General features: G+C 29.5%; 1 protein-coding gene across 2 annotated transcripts; it reads left to right on the forward strand.

Annotated features, from left to right (window-relative positions):
* The first annotated feature begins 17,077 nt into the window (after positions 1-17,077).
* LOC129310399 (uncharacterized) lies at positions 17,078-21,262 on the forward strand. Of its 2 annotated transcripts, none has more exons than XM_054952230.1 (11): positions 17,078-17,252; positions 17,491-17,602; positions 17,703-17,773; positions 17,872-17,933; positions 18,255-18,328; positions 18,419-18,481; positions 18,815-18,902; positions 20,318-20,380; positions 20,450-20,529; positions 20,642-20,713; positions 20,806-21,262. In XM_054952230.1, the coding sequence occupies exons 2-11, from the start codon at positions 17,571-17,573 to the stop codon at positions 20,885-20,887; spliced, it is 687 nt and encodes a 228-aa protein (XP_054808205.1). In that variant the 5' UTR covers positions 17,078-17,252; positions 17,491-17,570; the 3' UTR covers positions 20,888-21,262. The 2 variants fall into 2 exon arrangements, with proteins under 2 accessions (XP_054808205.1, XP_054808206.1); XM_054952231.1 differs by having other exon boundaries at positions 17,495-17,602.
* The last annotated feature ends 3,904 nt before the right edge of the window (positions 21,263-25,166 follow it).

Here is a 25,166-nt window from a genome sequence, read left to right on the forward strand (position 1 = left end):
AAAAATGCCCTTATTGATAGTGACTTTATATTTATAGGGTGCTTAATAAGAGTAAATATAAAAAAATAAGATTAATTTAAACGAAGGTAATCACTTTATTAAGGGGTGAGATTCGATTAAAAATATCTTACATTTTTAAATGGAGGGAGTATAAACTATTTTTAATTAAATCTCATTCTAAAAAGTATATAATTATTTTCAAACTAACATCATCTTTTATATTTATTCTTATTTAATAAAGTGTTCATTTAAAATAAATAAAAGTAATTCTTTTTATTATGGACACTTTTTGAATAAAACACATTAATTATATCTTAAAATTTAAAAAAAAATTATTTTTTAACATCTAACTTCTTTAAAAAATTTTTATAAGGGAGTATGAGAAATTAAATTTATTTACCATCTCAATTTACTGGTAGCACTAGCATTTGGTATCAAACTATATACGGTATTTTTATAGAAAATGATACGACTTGTGAATCTTAAACGCTCCCTCCATTATAATTTTCAAATTTCTAAAAGCAACCAATATTTTTTCCTAAAATGCTTCAAATAAATAAATAAAAAGACTTGACACATTTTGAAGGGAATTTTTTAAAAAATGATAAGTTTAAAATATAAATTATGTAAAACTATTTTATTGATATGTGTAACTTCAACAATTTTTGTTTTATTTAAAGCAACGGTGAAAATAGTGTATTTCATTTCTTAAATTTTATTTAACATATCAAACACAATTTTAATTTTTAATTTTATCTTTTAACTTTTTTTGAGTAATTATCTTTCAGCCTAAACGAGTTGAGAAAAGTTTTTGGTCTTTTTTTTTCTGGCAAACAACTGATAATATTATTACATAATTAATATAAAATACTACTTTATTTCTATTTGTAAGAAAAACTATAACTTTTTACTTTTTTTATATAAGCAAAAGTATATATTTCAATAAATATTTATTACATATTTTCTAAATTACCCCTTATAATTTATATTAATGAGAAATAATTAATGCATGCTTATATTGATGAACGTATAGTATTATAGTCCAATTTTTTTTATATTCAAACATAATTATTATAGTTAATCAATTTTTTTAAACTATGTAATACAATTTTTTTTTATATATAGAAACGGAGGAAATACCTTATTATTAACATTGGAGTTCACAATGCTTATGGTCAGACATAATTGACAATATTTATTTTCAGTTTGATTTGAAATCTGATAAATGGTTTCAACTCTCTTATCATGTATCATGTATGGTTCTAACATGAATGACACTTTCCATAAGAAAGGCATAAACTCCAAAACCTCATCAAGAAATTGGAATATTTGGCCCAAAAAAAATCAAGAAATTGGAATATAAATAAAATAAAATGCAAAATTATTTACCCATTCAATTAATGAGACAAATCATTCCAGTTAAACCTTCTGATCCTTATAATTATGAAGATACTATTTATTAAAGATCTAAGTGATGGAAATTTTTCTACCAAAGTAGCTTATAATTCTATTGAGAGAATGGATAACAATGCTTCATCATCAATATGGGCTGGGGGGAATCTAGAAGTGGCCTATCTAAGAAAAAATCAAAAAAAAAATGAAAAGCCTATTGAACTTGTTTACAAGTCAGCATTTCCAAAATTGACAACTTTGATATAGGCCAAAGGATGTTTCTTTTTTTTTTATAAATTGTCCACACCTGTTGGTCTATTTAGAAAGTTAGATGCAATAATAAACTATGTTAAAATTATGTAACAAATGATTAAAACAAAAAGGTTAAGCTACTTGTGGATGTCTCATTTGGGATTATAAAGGCAATTAGATCACAGGGTACATTAAAAAACTTGGTTACATGCCATGCACATCTATAGAGATGTCATGAGTCCCATGTAAAAAAACTTTACAAATAGAATAAGGTTTATGAGTGTGAGTGGTTCTCCTATCTAATAAACTAGTCTTTTGATATAAATATTTTTTTAGACTTGTGCTCATGATAGGAGATTTTTTTAATTCTTGAAGAATTAAAGCTTAGCTAAAACTTTGGTCACAGAAGAATCAATGTTTTCAATGATTTCTTGAAGCTTTGAAACTCATTAACTACAAATATTCATGAAATCACATGCTTATCAATTTGATTAGAAAATTTCAAGACCTTACAATATGTAATTGGATTATTACCTTCATCCTTATGCTCGTGGATGATAACAATTGTGCTAATTGGCTTGCTATCTTGACGCACTATTTAGACATTGTTGCTAATACCTTTTAGGATTTGAATTTGGTAAGTAACTTAAGTACATTTATTCAATGAGTGTTTCATGTAATACGATAATAACATTTTGATTTAGTTAAACATCTATTAAAGATTTTATCATATAATATTCAAAATATATGAAATCTCAAATTTTTTGGAGGATACATCATGAGTAAAGAGTGTTAACTAATTATATTGATTGTTTTGAATTTTTAAAGGGAAGTATATTCTGATAATTTTCAAATATTAATGCAATCTAATAATTGTAATTGAAATACTCATCGAGTAAGTATACCTTTTAGCACAATCTAACAATTGTGCTAATTGGCTTGCTATCTTGACGCATTATTTGGACATTGTTGCTAATGTCTTTTAGGATTTGAATTTGGTAAGTAACTTAAGTACATTTATTCAATGAGTATTTCATGTAATCCGATAATAACATTTTGATTTAATTAAACATCTATTAAAGATTTTATCATATAATATTCAAAATATATGAAATCTCAAATTTTTTGGAGGATACATCATGAGTAAAGAGTGTTAACTAATTATATTGATTGTTTTGAATTTTTTAAAGGGAAGTATATTCTGATAATTTTCAAATATTAATGCAATCTAATAATTGTAATTGAAATACTCATTGAGTAAGTATACCTATGAAACTCTTTGAATTCAAATCCTACTCTTCATACTCTTTTTGAGGGACATACTTTAAGCTAATATCTCTAATAAATTACATGTTATTGCCTAATTTCTTCTCTTGTATGATTTAATGGTGGTCTTTAGACTACTCCCCGAAAAAAAGAATTAAACTTTGAAGCAAACCAAATGAAATTTCATAGGATAGGAGATTGAGTTTAAGAATTTTCATATTGATAATTTATCTTTTGTTAAGTACCGACATTATAAAAAAAATACATAAACATTAAAATTGATAAGAAAGTGTATTATTCCTAGACTATACTTATAACTTAATATCAATTTTCATACAAATATATGCTGCGCATTCAAATTCAAGTAGTAGTTGTAAGATTTGAAATGTGAATAGTAATTCATTCTGATAAGATTATTGAAAATTACAATTAAAACCATCAATTAGAGTCGAGCTCATTGAGCTAGTCCTTTTAAACCTAAAAAATATTAAGGCTGGGCTATTGTTTTAAATTATAAAATGACGATTCAGGCTTAAAAGGGTTAGCCCTTTTATAATTTTTATTTATATTTTAATATTAAAAAATTTAAATATTACACTAATTCAAAAACCCTAGCCTTATTTCATAAAAATGAAGAAGGAATATATAAAAAACTTAATATCTTTGCCACTGATGAGGCTTCAAAAGGAAAAAAATAAAATTATACTGATATTGATGATAATGAAATGATCAAGATTTAGCTGATGATGTTAGTAAAGTATGATTGTTATCAGTATTGATTTTATGGTGATGTTGTTTTTTATTAGACTTAAATTTGTTTGTGTGTGTATTGATTTTCTAAACTTAATGTTATATGTAAAATTTTTTTTGGGATTTTAAATATGTTTTTTTTAGAAGTTTAAATTGAAAAAATGAAAAAAAAAATAAGACCGAGGCCTTGAAAGCCAAAGTAAGGCTAACCAAAATGGAATCCTGAGATATAATCGATCTTAACAGAGCTAATTTGTTTAGGCCTTAACTTGTTAAGGGTCAATCTTAATTGACAACTCTAATTACAATTAACAAGACAAGTTGTTTTTTTTTGGGGAAGTTTATAATTTTAACCCAACAAAAGGTGGACAAGTTATGAATCACGAATCACGTAAGGTGTAAACAAGTCTATTTCAAAATAAGTTATTTATTATAGTGATAAATTAAAGTGTTCAAGTCAGGAAGGCAACACACACATATCATTGAAAAGAAGGAAAATGACAACTGAGTTTTAAGAAGACTAATTAATTCAATTTAAATCTCAGTCAATTTTAAAATATCAATAAAGTCTCATGTTTTTTTTTTTTGACAAATCTGATTTATAAAAGAATTGACTTAAATTCCCTTAAGTTAAAAATGACTAAAATTTTTAAAAATAAGTTGTAAATTTATCCATTTGAAGTTGCAAAATTGAGAGTCATACTTGCAAATCCTTGAACTTGTTAGAATAATGACTTTTTTACTTTTCAACTTTAAACATTAATATTTACATTCCCTCTTAAAATTTAAAAAATAAGTTACAAATTTATTAATTCAAAATTACAAAATTGAAAACTAAACTTGCACATCTTTGGAGTAGTTAAAATAATGACTTTGTTAGTTTCAAACTTTAAACATTAACATATGTATTTTTCCTTAAAATTTAGAAAATAAGTTGCAAATTCATCAATTTGAAGCTACAAAACTGAGAGCTAAACTTGCAAATTGTGTTCCTTGTTAAAGTTGGAAAAATGAGTCACAAATTTATCATAATGGAGTTGCAAAATTAAGATACAAAGTTGTATATCTTTTTATCTATTAGAATATTGTCACTTAAAGATCAAGAAACTTACTTGGCATTTTGAAATTTCTTAAAACTTAGGAAAAATGACAATTAAGGACCTTTTAATAATATTAATCTCAATTAAGGATTATAAAATTTTAAAATTCCAATTAAGAACTATGGTCTTTAATTTAGATAAAAAAATGTAATTTGTCTCAAATGCCCTTGAGATTCACTAATGTGAGGTGGGATTCACTAATACTACTTGGGGATTAATCAACTCAATTTAAAAAATTACTAATGTATATTGTGAAAATATAAAATCCTACTTGAGAATTTACTAACTCGACTTGAAAAAAATTCTAACTATATTGTGAAAACATGAAACCTACTTGGGAATCGATTGTTTAACAAAAAGCGTCATTTGAGAATTCATCAATTAGACTTGAAAAACTTTCTAACGTATATTGTGAAAAAAAAAAATGAAACTTCATTTGAAAATTGATTGTTTAACAAAAAATGACGTCTAAATTAGGATCCACTAATATGAGGTGAGATTTACTAATGCCGCTTAGAAATTCATTAATTGACATGGGAAAATTGTTAATGTATATTGTGAAAACAACATAATTAGAATTTCAACATAATTGGGTTTTTTTTTTCTTAGGGGCATTTAAGACAAACTATGTTTTTTTTATTCCATGATCTTTAATTAGGATTTCAAAATTTTATGATCCTTAATTGAGATTAATATCCTTAAAGGGTCCTTAATTGTCATTTTTCCTAAAACTTAAGTTGAATAAATTAACCCCTTTGAGACTTAGTTGTCATTCTCCCTCAAAAGTATTGTGTACCTACTAATAAGGTTATATCTAGTAGAAGGGGTTAGCCTGATAATATAACAAACAAATATTTGAATCCACGTTAGGAAGATGTTCTTTTATTTAGTATCTTATCATACTTCAAAAATGATCGCCTACTATAAAAAGATTACTTATGAGTAATTAAAAAAACATATAGTATACCTATTTTAAAGGATTAAAACTTTTTTAGGATAAGAATTGTATCAAAGTCAATATTTGCAACAACTCATTCAAGAGTATATACAATTAAAGAATGTTATTAGCAATTAGATTGATTCAGGAATTTTACTAGGGACTTATCTGGAAGTCACACATTCCACCTAGAATGAAGGTGCATTTCTGGAAGCCCCTCTTGTAATTTGAGTACTAAGGGTCCGTTTGGTTTTCCTTCATTTCACGTTCAGAAAGTAAAATTTCACTTTCAGAAAGTTGAAAGTTGTTTGGGTAGAATATTTGGCAGAAAAGCACATCCTGAAAGTACATTCAAACAGTAATTGAGAGTGGATTTCTGAAACGTAACTATTTGAAGCTTTTGAAAAGTGGATTTGAAAAGTAGGATGTTATTTGACCATACTACCCTAAGTTTAATCTCTTATTTTTTTATTTAAAAAATAGTTAATTCATTAAAAATATAATTATTATTTTAATAATAATAATTAGGTATCAATTTTTTTAGTATTATAAATTGAGTAATTAATCATGTTAATTTTTAGCATTAATGTATAATAAAAATTACAAATCTTTATTACATCTTTTAAAATTACAAACTAAAAAATATAAATAATTAGAGATCAAATTTTTAGCATTATAGATCAAAATTTATGTTATTTATAATCTTTATTACATTTTTTAAATATTTTGAATATATTACATTTGTATAATAAAAATTATAAATCATTATAAATCAATGTCCTTTTTGATAATTGTACATTCAAAAGCACATCTTACTATTACAAACCAAACAACTTTCAATGTATCAAACTGACTTTTGAAAAAATATATCCAAACACAAATTTCATTACAACAACTGACTTTCATTAAACTGACTTTCACCAAATGAACTTTCACTAAATAAACTTTTGACAAACTGAAAACCAAACGCACACTAAGTAGTTGCATGAACCTTCTCCGTTGGGCTAGAACATTAATTAGTTGCATAAAAGCTCCGCTGATATCATAAAGTTGTCAGCTACTTTCCCCACTATATATATTACTTAATTAATACCCATCTATCTTAAATTATAAAATATTTTTAAATAAAATTTTACGTATTAATAAATATCAAATACATTTAATAACCTTATCTTTTTAAAATAAAAGTATAAATTTTTAAAAATATCCATAATTTAAAATATTAAAAAGAGAAAAGACGAAAATTAATTATAAAGAGAGAAAAGATAGTAATAACATTTGTATATTTAATAAAATCTTAATCTACTCAAAGTGTCTTATATTTTGAAATGAAGAAACTCCTTTAAAAGTATATTATAATTTGAGATGGAGCGAGTATATTAATAATAATACTATCAATTGCTTTGTCAACACAAAAAAAGAAAAAAAAGCATGCATACATGTATGTGTAATCATATAAATAATATTTCAAAACCAAAAAAAAAAATTTATGGGTAACTGCCTAAAAGTAAATCCATCCTTGTTTGTCTATAAATTTGGTGAGTGACATGTTATATAACAAATGTAAGATATACATCCCAAAATTTGGTAAATTTGTTTGGGAAGCATTTTTCCCACTTTTAGATGCGGTAAGTTGTTTGGGAATTAGATGATTGGGCAAAATGACTTTCAAATATATACACAGAAGCCATTTTTTGAAAGTGGATTTCCAAATGAGCCAGGATGAAACTTTTCAAATGTAAATCTCGAAGCCTGATAATGCTAGTACTACGTTCCAAAGGATTTGTCATTAAAAAAGTGAATGTATATGAAACTTTTATTAATTTTTATTTCTTTCTTACAAGATTACATAAATAATATATTTGTTATAGTATATATACTTTGAAGTTTCAAACTTGGACCCATTTTTTTACCCAGAAAAGAAGAACTCACACCTTTCCTTGAAAAAAATCTCAGACTTCAAATAATGTATTTGTGTAATTTTCCATTCGATCAAGTAGTTTTTTCCTGACGATCACAAGTAGTTGAAAACAATTAATTTTCTAGACGAAATGGTTTGTGGCTTATGAAAGAAAGATTAATAGTAGGGGTGTTCAGCCTAGATCCGTCCCGAGTAGCCCGGTATCGTCCCGATTATATCGGGATGGGTCTTGTCCCGGCCCGAAAATAATCGGGACGGGACTTTACGGGACGGGACAGGAAAGGAGTTCGGGACGGGACGGGACACGGGATCACCATCGGGACGTCCCGTCCCGTCCCGAATATTATATATATTATTTTTTATTTTAAATATATTAATTATATTAATATAATTTATACTTATATTAATTATATCAATTATAATTTTAATACTTGTAATTCTTATTTAAAACTAAAGTTTTTTTATATTGATAATTTTAATGGCATAGAGTAAATATGGCGATATCTTTCTTTATAATATATTAATTATATTAATATAATTTATTCTTATATCTATCTATTTAATAACCTTTATTTATAACATATTTCTTGCTTATTTTTAGAAGAGTAATTAGCTTAGTACATCTTCACTAAAGTAGAAGAATAATGATTTGATGTTGTGTTTGATTTGCCTGTTGTTGTTAATCTTATAGCATAAAGATAACTTGTATTTGTTATTATAATATGTAGTTATGATTAATATAATTCAATAATTGATTTTAAATTATTGTTATTTATGTACTTGTGTTGTTTTGATTTTAAACTTAATAAATTATATGATTTAAAATTTTCATGAACGTTATTATCCAAATCTTTTTTCGATATTATTCTATTTATCGGGACGGCGGGACGTCCCAATTTTATCTCGGTCCCGGTCCCGTCCCGACTCTTAACGGAATGGGACGACTATCGGGACGGGACGGGACACGGGACCAAAATTCAGTCCCGATTTTTTTTTTCGGGACAGGACACGGAACAGGGGTGTCCCGGTCCTGTCCCGTCCCATGAACACCCCTAATTAATAGAGTTTGAGAATTCAATTAAAAACCATATTATACATTACATATCGAACAATTAATTATATTAATTTTTAATATTAATATATGTTAAACTATTTATTATATATTAGGTAAAAACTATTATTTATTATATAATTTTTCCAATATATCAAACTTTTTATTTTTTATTCTTGTTATTAATTAACATATCAGATTTTATGTTATTTAAAATTTTTATCACTTTTTTAGATTTCTAATATATTACATTGGTATAACAAAAATTGCAAATTATCAAAAATTGATGTTTTTTTTAATAGTTATACATTCAAAATCACATTTTACTATGTGCCCGTTTATATTTCAATTGGACATAATAGATTATGAAAATAATTGATTAAGTGATAGATTTTAATTATAATTAATTATGTTAGAACGCAATCTGTTTAGATGTTGTTGTTCTAAAATTGATTTTAACATAATTGAAAATGTTTGAATAATTTTTTCAGAATCAATTTTAACTGTATAAATTACCATAAAGGACACTGCTTTTTAAAATTAAATTATTGATAAATTTGTATCTAATAGTATTAAAGTTGTTACATTTTATTTAAGAAGTAAGATATATTATTTAAATTACATATATAATTAATTAAAAATTTAAATTATATTAATATTAACATTTAAATTTATGTAAATAAATAACTAAATATATCTTACTTAAAATAAATTCAATAAAAGACAAGAAAATTAAATTCTTAAATATGAAACATTAATTTTACAACAACTAATGAAGATGATAATATACAAGTTGGTCCCTAATAATATCATAAATACTAGTCATAGTTGATGAAGAAGATTAGTTGATGAAGAAGATGTTACGGATGAATATTCATCAACATCATGGTCTTCTTGATCCTCATGATCTTCCTGATCTTCCCTCTCATGATGCATAAAATCAGAATCAGAGTTAGAGTATCTTCTAATGAAATTATGTATCGCCATTAATGTAACAACAATTTAAACTTGTATATCGTAGTCATAGCTAGGCATGTTGTGTAAAATTGCGAACCTGTTCTTCCAAACTCCAAATGTTCTTTCTATTGTGCACCGTAAACTTGAATGAAAATAATTAAAGACCTTGTTATTATTTACAAATCCAATTGATCTTCTAAAATCAGGAAGATGGTAGCGTTCTCATCTATATAGACTAAGATATCCATTTGGTGTTGGATAGCCAGCATCCACCAAATAATATTTACCTTGTAAAAAAAGATTACTATTAATGCCTGTTAGCTGGAAAGTCTAACACAAATAAATTAAACAAACAAATATACCTGAAGGCAAATGTGGAAAATTCATGGATCAAGTTACCAGAGCATGGTGAAAAATGCGAGCATTATGTGTGGTACCCTCCCATCCAGCCAAGACAAAAGTAAAGCATATGTCTTAATCACACACTGCCATTACATTTTGCGTAAGGATTCCTTTTTTTCCAATATATTTTAATTTTTTACTAGTAAGGATTACACATGGAATATGTGTGCCTTCAATTGCTCCAGTGGCAATTTTAAAGAATGGCCAATATTACTTATCATTTTCTATTTTGTTTGATATGTGATGAAAGTACCTGTCTTTTGATTTGATATATTCTATTACAAGTTTCAAGCAAGCCATTAAAACTTCATGAAAATGTCTGTGAATAGTCTCTCCTGAATGTTGAAATCTTTCTTGTGCCATCCTATTTCCCAACCCATGTCCAATTATATTTAAAAAAATTGCAACCATCTTCTATACTTTCATTCACCTAGTAACATTCATATCTCAACCACTCTAAAACACTTTCCTTATCATCCTTCATTGTCAAAAACATCACCCTAGCCTCTCGGGACATAAAGAGTAACATGCATCATGAAACCTAATATTTGTCAGTTGCAACTTCTTCCCATTGTTTGACTATAGACATGACTTCAAGAATTGATGTTTCCTTGGCCTGTTAAGATTCTTCCTTTATTGTCTGTGCTATCACACTCATTGCATCTGTTATTTGACTTGTACTAGGTAACTTGTTCTTCTTTCTACTATTACTGCTTCACCCCTCTTCCTCTTACCACTACCTCCAATTAAGGTTTCTTGAGAAGCATTTAGAACTACTCTATTAAATTCACCGCTTACTCTAATAGTTCCTAAGATCTCATCACTATCTCCTGAACCTTCCTGCAAATCAATACCCTTATTTGCCATATTTGGTTGATACACGTCTTCGTCCTCATCTTCATTCCTATTGTAAATATTAGGCAAAACTCTATTTGAAGGTGCCCATGCTCTAGGTCCATTGGCGATAGTACCTTGGAACAACTCGGTTAATTCATTTGCAAATGGTAATCCTTTATGTCTGAATTTCTCATATAATGAATTTTCCTGCACATAAATTACTAATAATATTACAGAATACATAAATAAATAAAATAAATATAAAGTCTCACATAATAACGTCATACCAATATCTTCTTCTCCCACCAATCATTTGAAGCATCCACAGTATTATTTTGTGTAATCCCAACCCAATCTTGTCTCACTTGAAACCAACTTATCCCACAGTACCCACTCTTTTCTCATATTATCCCACTTATTCTTAAATTGTTGTCTGTCATATTTCTATTCAGTCCTCTCATTGAAGGTAGAAATTATGCTGAGCCATCTTACTTTGGTAAAACTACTACCATTTCTTTGCAATTTTTAAGCTTGGTCCCAACAAATGTTAATAAATATTCTAGTATTTCTTCGATCCCATGAAGCTTTTGACTTATTGTTACTCATTATACTATATAAAAAAACTAACATGTTAATTATAGGAATTGAAATTAAAATATAACATGATAAAAACTTGGTAATTTTCAGACAAGCTAAATTCAACAGAGACTCAAACAGCACAAAATTCAACTAAATGACCCCTATATATGCAAAACATACTGTTTGAGAATAAAGCTCCAGTAATCAGTGATCACACAGACCAAAATCAGCACAGAGTTTGACTAGGCATAAAACCAACTTTCAATAGCTTTCCTACAATTTACAAATGTACAAGATTTTGACTAAAATCAAGTTTTAATAGCTAAAAAATCAACTTCCAATAGTTCTCCCATATTCAACACAAAGTTCGACTAGGCAAAAAACCAGCACAGAAATAGCATGAAAAATCAATTTTCACCCACATTAGTATTTGCAAATGTACAAGAGTTGTAATGGCCGAAGTAAATGGTTCAAACCACACGACTAATCCATCAATTGTGAGAAGAAATCTACCCATGCATAGATCAGAGTGAAGAGGAAAACAGAGTTTGACCAAGATCAAACATTGCGCCTGACCAAAATCGTCCAAAAAAAGGTTGGAAAAGATCATTCACCTTTGAGCTGGATTGAGTGAAGAGGACCACGAGCAGATTGGCGATGGATCAAGTAGATCAAGGCAAGAGAGTGCAGATGAAGCTTAATGCCTTCTTTAACTATGGCAGGAGATCATTACCACTGGACACAACTCGGAGGAGGCAAACAGAGGAGGCGATGCCACAAGGGTTGCACAGTACGAGAACCACAGATCTGCATAAAGTTCGCGGATAGCTGAAGATCGTTGCCTTTATGAGAATCAACTGTGAGACGGCACAATTGTTAGAGGTGGGTGGATGACGGCAGAGACGGCATGATTGTGAGATGGTGGACAGTGACTACGTTAGGGGTGGGTGGACGACAGCAGAGAGACGACACCATTGTGAGGACCGACTGTGAAGATCGAACGAGAGAGGAGATCAAAAATGAGAGAGATCTGCAAACCGAATGAGACAAATGAGAGATCAGAAAGAAGAAAGAGAGAGCACGTGAAGGGCAACATGGGTTTTCACAGAAAGAGAGCACGTGAATAATGTAATAACGATAACAAGATTTTAAGTTGAAGCTGGTTTTTCACAGATTATGGATTAACGCGCGTTTTGCCTTATCAATTAATTTTTGCATTTTTGGTGTTTGGGTAATTTTATTCAAAAAATTGATTGTGGGCTGAAAAATTAATTTTCTCTTCTATCCAAACACACGCTATATAATTTAAACAACTTTTAGTTTATCAAATTAACTTTTAAAAAATATATTTAAATACATATTTCATTACAAAGTTGGCTTTCATCACTCTAATTTTTATCAAATGAATTTTTGACAAATGGACTTTTGGCCAACAGAAAACTAAACACTCACAAATTTTGTTTGGAGTTAACTCTTCAAGATCAAAAAGACAAAAGTCCTTTTTTGCATTTTTTTTTTACTATCATAACTACCCCTTCCCCATAGGGGAGGGGGCACACCCACATCACACACACACCTAATAATATTTTCCCAAGCTATTTGAAAATAGAACCAACAACCTCCATTTTTCAAGGAAATGTGGAATGTCATTGAACCAAGTGGTTATTGGCATACCCAAAAGAGCTTAATGTTATTTAGTTATATGGTTAAAGGTCATTTTTACTCTTAAGATATATGTGAAAGCACATAAATGACCATAAATTTTACTTGAGGTCATTTTTTCCTGTCAACCACTAAGAATTTAATTTCTATAATCCTGCCGTTAAGTCCATCCATTTTGACTATTATTGTGGTCCACATTTAATTTTTTAATATTTTTTTGTTATAAAATATTTAAGTGGGTCATACCATTCAATTTTTTAAATATTTTTTCTCCCTCTCTTCTCTTAATCTCTCTCCAATCCTACACCATTCAATATTTAATTTTTTTTATAAAACTAGAATGCAAATTCAACTAAAACACAATGCTTAGAGAAAGAGAAGTTCATGCAAACTATTTGGAACAATCATCAATCTCATTCTTTACTCATAATCCCTCCATCTGCCCTTCAGAGTCTCTGGGAAGCTCCTCTTTATCTCTCTTTTTCAAGTCCCTATCTCCCTCCTCCCTACAGTTTCAAACCATTAAGCAAGTTTTCTAGCAACCTCAATAGTGACCTTTATTCTAGAATCCAAGACTTGAGATGGCAAGTATAGACTTCTTCTTCACCAACCCTTCCAAGTTTTCACCAAGATTGATTATCAATGTGGAAGCATTTTGTAGGACCTAGTAGAAACTGACAAACTTAGATAAGTTGGTATCTTTATTTCTAATAGAAAAAATAGGGAAGCCCAAGTGTACGAGTTTGCAAGAATAGGGTGTGTGTCCTCTAAAGGTTATTGATGGAGAGCTCAAGTGTGTGTCCATGGATTCTTCATGCAAGCTTCGACGAGGGGGAGAGGGAGGAGGGGGAGAGAGAAAGTGGAGGAGAGGAGAGGGTGAAGTTCTTGTTTCTAGTGATGCGGCAAGTCTTATTGCCACCATCCCCTATGAATACCACATACGTCATGTCCTTCTCCACCTCCACATATGCTTCTTTCACTTGCTACCTCAATCTGTCCTCTCACTTTCCCTTCTTCCCTCTCTCCTACATACATACACACTCTCTCTCCTTTATTCACACTAGATACCACACAGGACCTTGGTTCACTAAAACTGGAGGCAATAGTCCAAATCATAAAGTTGGATAGAGATAGTGGATTTCGAGGGAGTCATTGTCGAAGATGGCTTTGGCACACTCTCTAAGGAGCTTAAGGGCCCTTTTAGAGTCTTGAGAAGGGTCATTGGAGATAGAGGAACAATCAATAGAAGTGTGGTTGTTGCTGTGCATGTCATCACCATTAATATTAAGGTATTGATAATGATGATCCTCATAGCCAAAAAAAATTCATGTCATATATGTGTTGTATTATATGGATGTGATCAAGCCGCTAACACCATCTCCAAGTTCATCATCTCCAGTCACATTAAAGAGGAAGATGTATCTGGCAATTGTGGGGAACTTGATTAGGCAACTAATAGTGATCGAGAACCAAGTAGGCACACGGACCCGAGATGAGCATCATGGTGCTCATCACTGTGATGAAATTTAGACCATCCAGATTTTGATTTGGATGATCCAGATTTAAAGGATTATTATATATTTTATTTTTATATTTATTAAAATAAAATTTAAAAAAAATTATAAAATAATTTTAATAATATTTTTATTTTTAATGTGATCTAAATTTAATTTAGAGGGTCTAATTTAATATTAAAATTTTTATTATTATATATTAACTATCTAGATGTACTTTGCATTGTTCAAATTTAATCTAGTGTTAATCTGGCTCGTGCAAAGTTTATTTGGATAGTCAATATATATCAATTATAAAAATTTTAATATTAAATTAGACACTCTAAATTAAATTTAGATCACATTAAAAATAAAAATTTATTAAAATTATTTTATAATTTTTATATATTTTTATTTTAATAAATATAATATATAATAATGCTTTAAATTTGGACCATCCAGATCAAAATCTGGATGGTCTAGATCTCATTATAGCGATGAGCACTATCATTGTGATGAGAATCCAAACCCATTCCGTGCACACATAAGCAACCACCCATGTAGGTTGGAGGGAAAGTGCGGTACTGTCCACAATGTTGTATCCATGTTGCCAGGAGTAAGACTCGAATAGAAGAGAGAAGGAGATGGACGGGAAGGAGAGCATGGAGAAGATACATGAAGAGGAAGGGACACCAAGGGCTATCAAATATACAGGAAGGATAGCGAGAAGGAGGAGGAGGAGAGAGGGAGAGAGTGTGGAAGAGAGAGCGGACAGTGGTGTATGAGGGGGGTGAAGTGTGAAAAATTAATAAAAAAAATAAAGTGAGCCCCACTAACAAATGTTTCACATTAGGGGCATGGAGGGAGTAAAATTATGAGGCTAAGAGATAAAATTGATTCTTAATTGAGTTTAGAGTTATTTGTGAATTTTTGTATACGAGTAAAATAACCTTTAATTCTTAGTTATAATTAGTAAAATACCCATGCACGTATAACATATTTTTTTTAAAAATAGGTGATATTCAATATTTATGATATATTTTTATAGAAAGGATCTTTCACAAAAAATAACTTGTAGAGTTGTAATAATGTTTTGATATTTCAAAACTTATATTATTTATACATTTTTTCAACCAATCAAATTTTATATGGCAACAATTATATATCATAAAACTTAAGTCATTTTAAGTAATTATATATTAAAATTAAATGTATTTTTTTATTATATATATCATCCAAATAGCTTTTAGTTTATCAAACTATTTTTTTAAAGAATATAGTCAAATATAAATCTCATCATAATAATTGACTTTTAATAAATGAACTTTTGACATACAAACACTTGCCAAACTGAAAATAAATGTGCATTTTTTTTTGGGCATTTCTATTAGATATACTTATCTTATATAACTACAATGTAAGCTATTTTTTTTTTAGGTTCATTTCACAATTTGTATACAAACTAGATAGTTTTTTCATATCGTAATTCGTACATGAGAGAAATAATAATTTAAAAATATTTATTATTTTAATATTTAAATTTAATTAAAAATATTAAAATAATAAAAATAAAAATTGCATATGACTCAATGAAATGTAAGCAGAAAAACATTGCAAGAATAAAAAACATATTTTGCAGAGTCTCGAAGAAATTGAAATGTTTAAGACTTGCGGGTGGTGTCACTCTTTACAAAAGATATATTTTATATTGCTGTATTCATGATTATTAAAATGCATCTCTAGTCAATTGTATTGTCATATGGCCCTAACAGCACTTGATACATCTTAGTGGCATAAAGGTTGTGGGTTTAATTTCGTTTGGTATTGTATGTAAGCCAAAAACTTATTTTCATCTATTGAAATTTTTAATTTGAGGATTTATTCAATGTTTAGATTAGTTCAGATTCTTTTATGCGAGACCAGATGATTTAACCTTGCTTAGCTTAGTCCGAATTCAAGTATAACCTCAAAAGGAAATAGAGATCTCTTATCAAGTACTTCTTTCATCCTAGATTATAAAATATTTTTGAAAAAAATTATATAGATATACATTATAACTTTATTTTTTCAAGATGAAAATATAAACTTCCAAAATCACCTTTAATTTTAATACTATATTTATAAAAGAATATTGAAAAAAAATATAATAAAAATGATAATATTAAAAATGTATTATTAATAAAATTTTATTTTTATTAAAATATTTTATATTTGAAGTATTTTTTTTAATAATGTTTTATAATATAAAACAGAAAGAGTATTTAAAGTGACTATAGAAAGAGTATTTTATAATATATCCTTTAAGTCCAGCTCACAGCAAGATTTTAAATTTTGAGATTTGATTTGTTCTTATTCTGAATATGGCCCAAGAAGGGAGTTTAATGAGCTAATGGGCCGGGCTTTCTAGGCTTTCGTTCAGCCATTGATTGACATTTCCATTTTTGACTTCGATGATAAAAGGCAAATGAATCTCTCTCATCCACAATTTTCAATTCGAACCAAATTGCAACCTGCGTATTTCATAATCTTGTGCTCCTTCCGATCCCCAAAATTTTCGAACCCTAATTGCGCAAATCGGTGAGTTGTCGCTTCGGAGCTTCTCGCATCAAGCAAGATTACGTGTTCTATCTTTGTTTTTTTTTTATTTCACAAGGTACTTCAATTATCCTTCTTCTCCCAATTTGTTGATTGTATTTCTTTTATTATTACGTGTTTGGCTTCCAAATGTTCTTATGAAGAAGGTGAGTTTGTATTCGTGCTTCTTCCGGTGCTTTATAACTTCATATGTCTGTATTATGTTTCGCTTTTCTGTATTTACGATGTTCAGTGGGATTTTATGTTTGGAAATGCTCTAATTTTTATTTATTATTGGTTGATTGGTTTTCTCCTAGGAAGACGGGAAGACTGGGGTTCTTTCTGCTGTTTGCACCAGTCATATTTGAACCATTGTGTTGCATTCAAACATTTCGCCATGAAGTTCCTAGAGTTTGCTTCTCTAGATCGGTAATTAAGAAATTATGAAATCAATTTATTTGTGATGGATTTTGAATAGATATTTATTTATTAAATTTGGTGTTCAATAGTATCTTTCTAACATTTATAGGCTGAACGATTTCTTAAGTCATTTGGATATGGGAGAACGTACTATCAAAGGATGTCTTGAAGCTTACACGTGTGAGGAGAAATTGACGACTTCAGTCAGAAGATTTTATTTTGTGTATTCACTTTGGTTGGATTGGTATTAAAAATTTTACTTGGCGTTGGCTTCTTAGGCAAGCACGCTGGAGCTGACAAAAAACTCTCTCACAGATTGTCTCTAAGTCTGGACACCGAGGTAAATTGGCTGGGAGGCTATTCCATGTTGCAGTTTTAATCTCAGTAAATTTCGCCTTGTAAAATGTTGTTGCAGTTGATAGTGACTTGGTGTATCGCAAATATATAATTGTTGGGAGTATTTTTAGTGCCTTGGACATTTTTTTCAAGCTAACTTTCACTGTTGCTATGTTCTTTTTTATTCTGTCTTAGATAGCGAATTTTTGACTTGCAGAATTGATGTTCTTGGATTTCTTATTATAGTCTGTCCTATTATAATACTTGGTGTTCATTGAATAATTTTTTATGCTGTAATTTACTTATTTAAATATTTAAATTTCAGATTGCTGACTATCTTGGGAAGTCATCTGACACTGACTCTTCTTCATCGCCTGATTGCATATCTAGCAGATCCAGGTGGCCAATTGTTCCTAGATAGATTTTGGAAAGGGAAAAATAATTTCAGAAGTTTGTATAACATGTTTATCTCACATTTGTTTGTTCCAGCCGGAGGACATTGGTCTACTTGGTCCTTACCCTTTATCACATGTATCCAGATTATGAATTCAGGTATCTTAGTATCTTATGCTGTATCAGAGATGCTTTATATGTTGAGTGAAAAGGAGGATTATGGGTAATGGTATTGTCAGCTTATATGGCGACATGGCAACCCACTATATAATCCCCTTTTGATTGCATTGGGAGTGTTGTCAAAAGGTTTGACAGACAGTTCATAAAACTGTTGCTCTTGTAGCTGAGAGTTCAAGTCTCTCCATTTCCCAAGTATTGCTCCGGTCATTTATCTAGCTGGTTGCTGTTGCCTCAAGTTTTATTTAATGTTCCGGTGGTATATTCCATTTACTTCCCATAATAGCATATTCCTACTCCTTTAATGGTTTATAGTGCAGTTAAAGCTCACCAATACTTCGCAGAGGAATCGTGGGACAGTTTTAAACAGATTTTCGATACCTACATGCTTGAAGCCTCAAAGGTGCTCCTACTAAAAGGGACTCTTTCTTATGTGAATTTCAGTTCTATAATGTTTGCATTTTGACCAAGGGAAAGGGATCATATTATGCCCAAAGTTATGGTTGAGAATAGGGAGGGGAACTGAAGGAATTAAAGAAAAAGAAAGGCAGGCTGATTGAAATGAGGGTTAAATTGTAATTCTTCTTCCCCTTGTTTAGATGCTATAAACTTAATGTGGAAAAAGTAATGGAAAGTGAGATGTTAAATAAGTGAGAAGAAATAATTATTTTTATGATGTTGTAATAAAATATTGAATGATATTATAATTATAAGTAATTATTTTTCCTTGAAGGTACCGATTGATTTAAGATATGATTCTTTTTGGGAATGAAAATGCAAGTAGGAGGATAAATGATTTTGATGGAACATAATTTTTGAAATCCATAGTCATGTTTGGCATTTGATGGAATTACAAACTAAAAAAATTATCATGATACTCTCAATATCTACAAATCTTAAAATATTCATTTTTTATTTTAATCAGTTAATTTTTTAAAATTCTATTAAAAAATGTTTTCAATATTTGTATTTACGTTTTTATTGATACAAATTTTTTAAATACTCTTATAAAATATTAAGATATTTATACAAATACTTAAATACTCTTGGAACAAAAATTTTATTTTTTATTTTGCTAAACATGTGATCTCCAAGCCATATTTTAAGGAGGTTTCTTTATTTAATCAACACTTTTCTTGAGTACCAGCTGTCCTATCATCTTCTGGATGCAATGTTGATTCCTTTGAATGAGAGAATCTCCAGTACCAAAATGGAATGAAAGTTGAATGTGATAAGATCCAACCAAAAATGGATATTATCGGGATTTCATTTCTGCATCTAAATTATACTGAAAAATGCTGCATACTGAACGGGGCATGCTTTTTTCCAAAGTGGGAGAACTTGGAAATATAAATGAGGGAAGACTGTGGGAAGTTCATTGAAATTCTCCCATTCTCTTCCCCTTCATTTTGAAAAATGCCCTGATCGCCAAAATATCTGTGAAACCTTCCTTCCCAATCCTCTCTATCCAAAAGGCTCAGTGCCATTTGCCATTTGATGGTCTACTTGGTGTATAAAATGAATATATTCTATATATCTAATTTAGATCATTATTGCTTCTCAAGCCTCTTATAATTACTTACTGTAGTATGCTGGTAAGATATGTTTTGTCTTACATCGTTGTTGACTTATAGAACCACAATTGCTTATGTTGTTATGCATGGCGATGAGAGGCATACTGGTAATCTCATTTTCCGTTGGATTCCTTTGGTTATGCAGAAAATGCTGGGCTTTTTAGTTGTTATTGGGTATTTATGGTTGGTTTTTGCCCCAACGTGCTGCACTTATCTCTAATTTTGCTTGGCTTGTCTACTGTAGGAATGGCTTGAAACCAATGGGGGTGTTTCTCTGCTAGACACTCTGTACAGGGCCCTGGATGAGGTGAGTCTTCCTTAGAGTCAACTCTAGGGACAACAAGTGCCATTTTGCTGATTATACCTTTTGATGTAGGTGGTGAAGTTATCAGATTGCGAAATATATAGTTACGACCCAGATTCTGAAGCGGATCCGTTACTAGAAAGAGGGGCAATGTAATATTTTTTTCCACCGTCATCGTCACATGGATTTAAAAAGTTTTATACGTTATGGTCACTTGTTTTCACTAGCAAACTATCCTTATAAGGTGTTTTGATGGTTCTTCAGATGGTCCTTTAATTTCTTTTTCTACAATAGGAAGCTTAAGAGGATAGTGACTTTCCGTTTTGGCTGTTATAGGTGGGTTTATTCGGAGTTCATTTTCATGACATCGGGTTTTTTGGGTCATAACAATATTCATCCTTAGCTTTTTTTGTTGTCGTCTTTGGCAGTAATTTGGTAGCTGATGGGTTCCTTATGGATGAGACACAGTACGAGGAAGATGGAGAAATATTTGCTGACATGGATATGTAAGGACATACAATGGTATATATATATATATATATATGTATGTATATGTCAAGATCGTCAACTATTCTGTAATGTAATATAAAGATTTTTTGTCTGAGGCCGAGGGAGTCTTATAGCATCTGTATCCTCCTGTATGCAAGTAGGTTTAGCTTCTGCATCTTCCTCTATGCGGCTAGTAACTGGTATCGTAGTTTGTAATCATCCAGTGTAAAATTGTAGGTCAATTAAGATGATGAGTCTTGATATATATTTGCATATATAGAGTGTAATTTTAGCTTCTGGAACATAATTGGCAAGGACTTGCATGGTGATACAAATTGATGTTGTATTTCGAGGGATTGTGATCAAGGTTATTGACACAAGCTCCTTTAACGTTTACTTGTTTGTAAGCAACAGAGACTGTCTTTTACATTCATAATTTAATTAAAATTTCTTGGATGGTAAATGATTTTGCTAGGTGATTTGCAAGATCATGTTCATTCCCTGCAAATTTTAATGGAAAGAGAGGATGGAACCTGTCTTGGGCTGATTTCTAACAAATTATAAAAAGATTTAAGGTGTATTTTTACTATTAAATTTTTTCTTGAGGAGCAATTTTACTCTTGTATTTTTAAGTGGAATCATTTTACTTTGAATTATCTTTTTGAGAAGTGCTAGACATTTTTATAGAAGGGTTTTTTGGCTATTCGAAAAAATAGTTTGGAGATAAAATTATCTTGCTTATAAGTATAGGGGTAAAATTGTTACTCAAAAAAAAATTCAAGGATAAAATTGGTAAAATTCAAAGATTTCTTACCAATGTTAGCGTGGATGTTAGCGTGGGATGAGTACGAGTGATATATGCTCATGTTGTCACATGGAACCTGAAACTTCACTCCACGTGCTTTGTGATTGTCAACAAATTGAATTGTTGTGGATGAGTGTGATCCATCCATTGGTTTGGAGACAATTTAAAGATATGGAGCTCACAGGATGGCTGTGGTGGAATCTCTCTAACCAACATGGGATGAGGAGCCAGTGGAGTGCCTTCTTTGGTGTGGTTAATTGGTGGATATGGAAGAGATGGAACCTCTTTGTATTTGAACAGAAAAAAGTTAGCAATAAGACAATTATTGGAAGTTCCTATGCAATGATGAGGTCCATGAGGAAAGCCTAGACTTCCTTATTGCGCAATATAAATAGTATGCTACCTAGAACAAAGGAAGATATGAGATGGGTAGCACCGAGGAATGATAGGTCAAGGTAAATATAGATGGTGTCAATGCTTATACTTCATAGGTGGGTGCGTGCGATGGACTTATCAAAGGATTTGATGGGAACTTCATTATTCGCTTCATTCACAGATTGGATGGAGGAGATAACCTGACTGTAGAGCCATGGGCTTGTGTACATAGGTTAAAGATTGCTTTGGACACCAGCTATTGGCATGTTATTTTGGAATTTGATTCTTCTAAAGTAATATTTTTACTGGACATGAAAATTAATGATAATCATTCGGATGTTGGTACAATCATTGAGGCTAAAACTCTAATAGCTCGTGATTGGGAAGTTGTTACGAGACATGTGCATAGGGAGGCAATTGAGTAGCGGATCTCTTGGCTAAGAAAGGATTATCTGTTGTGCATGGGTTCTACCATATCAACTACACCAAATGAGCTACAGAACATACTGACAAGAGATAGAGAAAGAAGGAGGAATAAGATATACTAACTTGCCTATGGTTTTGCTTTATCTATATATAAAAAAAAAATTGTGCCTTAACCCATTATAAAATATAGCAAAGGTTTAAAATTTTTAAATAATTTTATTTATACTTTCTTTCGCATTTTATTTATATTTAAAAATTTCAACTTTTTTAGTAATTAAACTCATTAAAATCTTATATCCTCTCTATTTCTTTATATTATAATTGAGAGTTAATGTCTCATGCATTGCATACCCATAAAATATAGTTTTATTGGAAAGAGGACGGAACTTACCTTGAGTTGATTTGAATTTAAGCTTGTTCGGCGTATTGTTAGCAAATGTTAAGGTGCATAAAGGAGAGAAATTAAGAATGTTTATAACCTCCTTCCTATGGCTTTTAAGCAAACTTGTATGGGTCTCGTGTACGCTATATATGATTTATGAATAGCGTGGCTGGTTAAAATTTGTACGTTACGCTTAAATATACAAAGTGGGTTCAAAAAATTGGTCATAATGGCTTTCTCTACATCACTAAAGCTGTATCCCATTTCCATTTATAATATTTCTTTTGAATATAACTAGGAAACTTCATTCACAAGAATGTAAGCAGGTACAAACTAAGAAGTAGCAACAAACAAAGAGAAAACACAAAAAGACCTCTCAAGGAAATATAAACAAACCTAATGACGAAGTTTGTGAAACAAATTAAAATCACAAGGAATATTATAAGCTAATTTAGCTAGATAGTTAACAACCATTTGTATATATAATCTGAAGGTCATGAAAGTTATTATCTTAAAAGCATTTGCAGAAAGTTCTTGCATTTGCTGAAAGTCAATAAGCATTTGATGAAGCAATTAAAATTCCTAAATTCCCATACTTCCCTCTAATTCCTCATAGAATCATGAAAAGAACATATCCTGGCCTTGTTCAACACATTATCAATTATTTTGAACACGGCCTGTAATTTATTAATTATTCTAAACAAAGAATAAATGTCAAATAAATATTCATGGTTATATTAGTTTTATCCATGCTTTTTTGTTATCAATGGTGCATGATGTTATTGTTTTAAAAGATAAATTTTTATTTATTTTTGATGTTAGATTAATGTAATGCACATGGCTAAAATATTTAAATATTAAACAAAGAATAAATAAAATTTTAACCCTCATAAAAAAATAAGATAATTAAAAATAGGGGGTTTTGAAAAAAAATTAAAAGTTAAGGGGATTAATTTTAAATTTTTAAAAGTAAGAAAGGTTATATGTAACTGTCTCTAAATTTAGGGGGGTTTTATGTATTTTAGCCATATAAACTATGTATGGTATATACTTTTTATTCAAATATATATTCAAATTTTCTTTTTTATACAAATATACATATAATTATTATTCATCATATCAAATTTTATATTATTTATATACTTTTTCAAAAAATAAAGTTTTATATTACAAAAATTATAAATCATAAAACTTATATCTTTTTTAGTAGTTTCAAATAACTTTTAATATACTAAATTGATTTTAAAAAATGTATCAAAACGTAATAGACTTTGATAAATAATTTTTTGTGAAATTAATTTCTAATTAAATGAACTTTTATCAAACTAAAAACTTCAATATAGTAAGATTAATAAGTGGTTTTGTATCAATAACATATGTTTCTAAATTGTGCTTTGCAAAGTATACGCTGGCATTAACTAAGCAGAAGAATAAAAAGGGGTGATGACAAAGCAAATACATGAAATTACCTCAAAAAAATAATTTATCATATATACTCTCTCCGTTCCTTTTTATAAAGTATTTTCAACTAGTTTAGGTATGTCAATAAAAATTAGTTACTTGGTTAAAAGTTACTCCCTCTAATTTAAAATATAAGTATTTTTTTTTAATAATAATATGCATATCAATAAAATTTTTATTTTCATGAAAATATTTTTTTTCTGTTTTTCTCTTAATTCTAATTTATGATGAATGAGAAGAAGGTTATAAATTCACAAACACAATAATCCAAGTTAATAAATGAAAGGTAACAAATGAGATTTTTTTTAACAAATACTATATTGTTTATGTTTTGAACCAAAATTAGTTAGAAGAAAATACTTATATTTTGAACCAAAGAAGTATATCAAAGTGGTTCAATAATCCATTTTATCCCTATTTACTAGAAGACTCATTTCGAAAGCATGATTACTAGTTATTTTTATAATTGGTTCAAATGTTAGAAAATTTGATAAAATCTCTTGCATTGTGGACCAGAGAGTGGTTCTAGAAGCTCTCTTATGAAGAGTGATGGAGGGTATATCTCTAACCCTTCAATTGATCGTAAGAATATAAACTCTCTTTTGTAATAAAAATAACAAATGGTCACGTGCATGTGTCCTTGAATGTTATTGTCTCAAATCCAATTAATGAGCCGCCACACTTCAATCAGTATGGACGAATTAATTAAGGCCAAGAGATCAAGTGCCATGTATAACTCTAAAGGAAAACCAGCTTGGATCTCGTGCGTTGCACGAATTTGATTTAAGAAAATTGTAAGGAATAACATAGATTACAACATTTACAAAATTTCAATTTAAGTAATATATAAT

Source organism: Prosopis cineraria, unplaced genomic scaffold, assembly GCF_029017545.1.
Source record: "Prosopis cineraria cultivar Desert tree isolate PC_DT_omini unplaced genomic scaffold, ASM2901754v1 PC5, whole genome shotgun sequence".
Lineage (NCBI taxonomy): Eukaryota > Viridiplantae > Streptophyta > Magnoliopsida > Fabales > Fabaceae > Prosopis > Prosopis cineraria.